Here is a 2,264-nt window from a genome sequence, read left to right on the forward strand (position 1 = left end):
TGTTTTCTTCCGGCCAAACTCAGTGTTCATCTACTCAGAATCCAGTATCTGTAACTTTTGTTCAAACTGGCCAAAAGCTTTGAAATGAGCAAATCTGTTGGATTCAAAACATATTCCAAATTCAACCATTTCCTAAGACTTCCACCACTATCCTCTGCTCCAAGACACCATGGTCTCTAGCCTAGAGTGCTGTAATTGCCTCAATTGTTGTAAGACAGACTGCGGGAGGAGCACATCTGAACTCAAGCGAGAACCAGTTAGTTGGATATTCTCTGGAGAAGAGATGCAAATGTGGATTTGGCATTCCTGAGAAAGTTCTTGACTGGAGATTTAGGAAGCCTTACTAGTCTAGTCCATTTAGTCATGGCTTGAGGAACCTCAGGATCCTTTGCTGCCAGAAAACTACCCCTCCCCCACCCCACACCCAAATTTCTGACAATCCCGGACAATGCCTGGTTACCTAAATTTGTATTGCTTCACCAGTCAGGTGGTGAGGGACCATTTTCTGTCCCCATTAGTGAATACATACACACACACCCCTTTCTTCTTGCCTCACTTGTCGGGGCATATGAAGGTCCAGAAGGATCCTGGGGCACCTGAGAGGGTCCCTTCTTTCCTGGAAGCCCCTGTTTTCACACAGCTTATAGCAGCCTGACCAGGCACCCGGTGTGGGAGCAGCAGTGTGTGGAAGAAATGTCTTTTCTGTTTGGGACTGCTTCACTTGGAAAGGATCCCCAGAGTGCCCCAAAGGGTGGCTCATCACCTCGGCTCCACACCTCAGCAATGGGCCTGCACAGAGAAGACCTTCCGGGGCTGGATAAGCGCTTCCAAAGCAATGAGGACGACTGTGTTAAAGGCCTTGCACATTAGCTTCCTTATTTTATTGACTGTATTTGCTAGTACAGATACCATTTAGGAGGAGACTTGGGGGAAACAAGCGATGCCTGTGAACCCACAATTAAACTGGATGCCTGCGAATCCAAAAGAGAGACGCGCCCACCCACCAGGTCTTCGAAGTAAGGCTGCAGGATGGGAAAGGAGTTCAGAACTTGGTCTGTCAGGGCCTGGCTCCGGATGTGCTGCAGCATCTCAAGGCCTGCGCGAGGGGGAGAGAAAGATAGAGTGCCCCGGGCTGGTGAAGCGGGCCCACGACTGGGGCCTCAGGGCAGACCTGGACTCTCCACCCTATGCTGTCTGGGTGGGGGAACTCACCTCCAGCCCAGGACTTGCCGAGTGCCCCGTAAACATCTGCCCCATCCACACCTTCCCAGTCCCTTCCCGGCTACAGAGCCACCTACCTTGGGCCTGAAGTTCGAATTCCGAGCACCCCAAGCTCAGGGCCATGGCCAGCAGCCACTGCCTTGCCCGAATCGGTCCGACTATCGTGACGCGCGTCTGGCCCGAGGCGGAGAACCACCGTTCCAGCTGAATGAGGGTATGGCTGTGCTCCTCTATGCGGCGAAGGTCAGCGTCCCAGGGGCCTGTGCGCACAAGAGGTGGGATGTGGGACACTCATAAGCCCCTAGCACCTCCTGGGGGCCGTCTTTCGGGGTACCGACCAGGGATAGATGGGGTGGGATAGGAGGGGAAGGTTGGAAGCCGGGAAGAGAAGGATGGGAGTCGGGGGACTGGACGTGGGCGAGATCCACTCACCGAAGATACGCTCCTCCAGCTCCTCGTCCATATAAAACACCAATGGAGCCACAAAGTTTTCAGGCATGGTCCACCATGAGTTCTCCGTGAGAGCGGTCTCCCTGCGAGTCCTCGCTGCCATGTCGTCCTCTGCTCAGACCTGATCCAGAGTGGGGCAAGTTCAAACCCTAGGCCCAGGACAACTCATTAATAAAGGACTTGGATAACGTCGAGAGGAGGCCACCCCCTATGCTAAATAGTAACCATTTCACAACCCCACCTCTTGGACCACCCGTGGTTCTGCTCCAGAAAATCCACTCTAACTGATTGTCTACTCTAAGCATAATCTCGTCATGCCAAACTGAATGACTGGATCAGTAATTACTCCTCTGATGCCCAGGAAGCCAGAATTTTCTTCATCCTAAATTCAAAGGATTTTGTAGACCCTCTAAGCTTGCTCTGCAAACATTACTGCAGTAGTTTCAGCAGAAGTATTTTGTTACTTGGGGTCAGTGTCCAATTTGGATAGGACTGGAGGTCAGGATTAATACTGTGAGGAAAAGTCAAATCCCAGAAGGGAACTGTAGAAGAAAATCTGCCTTTCAGAGTGTTAAAGGACAGCTATTAAATTT

General features: G+C 51.7%; 1 protein-coding gene across 1 annotated transcript; it reads right to left on the reverse strand.

Moving 5' to 3' along the window:
* Window positions 1-896: 896 nt before the first annotated feature.
* LOC101343617 (putative KHDC1-like protein) lies at window positions 897-1,774 on the reverse strand. The gene is made up of 3 exons (XM_004381385.1): window positions 1,654-1,774; window positions 1,299-1,481; window positions 897-1,096 (listed from the first exon to the last, which is right to left on the reverse strand). The coding sequence occupies exons 1-3, from the start codon at window positions 1,772-1,774 to the stop codon at window positions 897-899; spliced, it is 504 nt and encodes a 167-aa protein (XP_004381442.1).
* Window positions 1,775-2,264: the final 490 nt, after the last annotated feature.

The sequence above is a fragment of the Trichechus manatus genome, unplaced genomic scaffold (assembly GCF_000243295.1).
Source record: "Trichechus manatus latirostris isolate Lorelei unplaced genomic scaffold, TriManLat1.0 scaffold00083, whole genome shotgun sequence".
NCBI classification, from domain to species: domain Eukaryota; kingdom Metazoa; phylum Chordata; class Mammalia; order Sirenia; family Trichechidae; genus Trichechus; species Trichechus manatus.

What these genes read in the sequence shown, in the direction of transcription:
- LOC101343617 (XM_004381385.1), bottom strand. Translation starts at nt 1,774, where the DNA reads ATGGCAGCGAGGACTCGCAGGGAGACCGCTCTCACGGAGAACTCATGG. An exon ending in GCTGGAGGAGCGTATCTTCG is followed by an intron (nt 1,482 to 1,653) that starts GTGAGTGGATCT and finishes TTGTGCGCACAG; the next exon opens with GCCCCTGGGACGCTGACCTT. An exon ending in ATTCGAACTTCAGGCCCAAG is followed by an intron (nt 1,097 to 1,298) that starts GTAGGTGGCTCT and finishes CCCCTCGCGCAG; the next exon opens with GCCTTGAGATGCTGCAGCAC.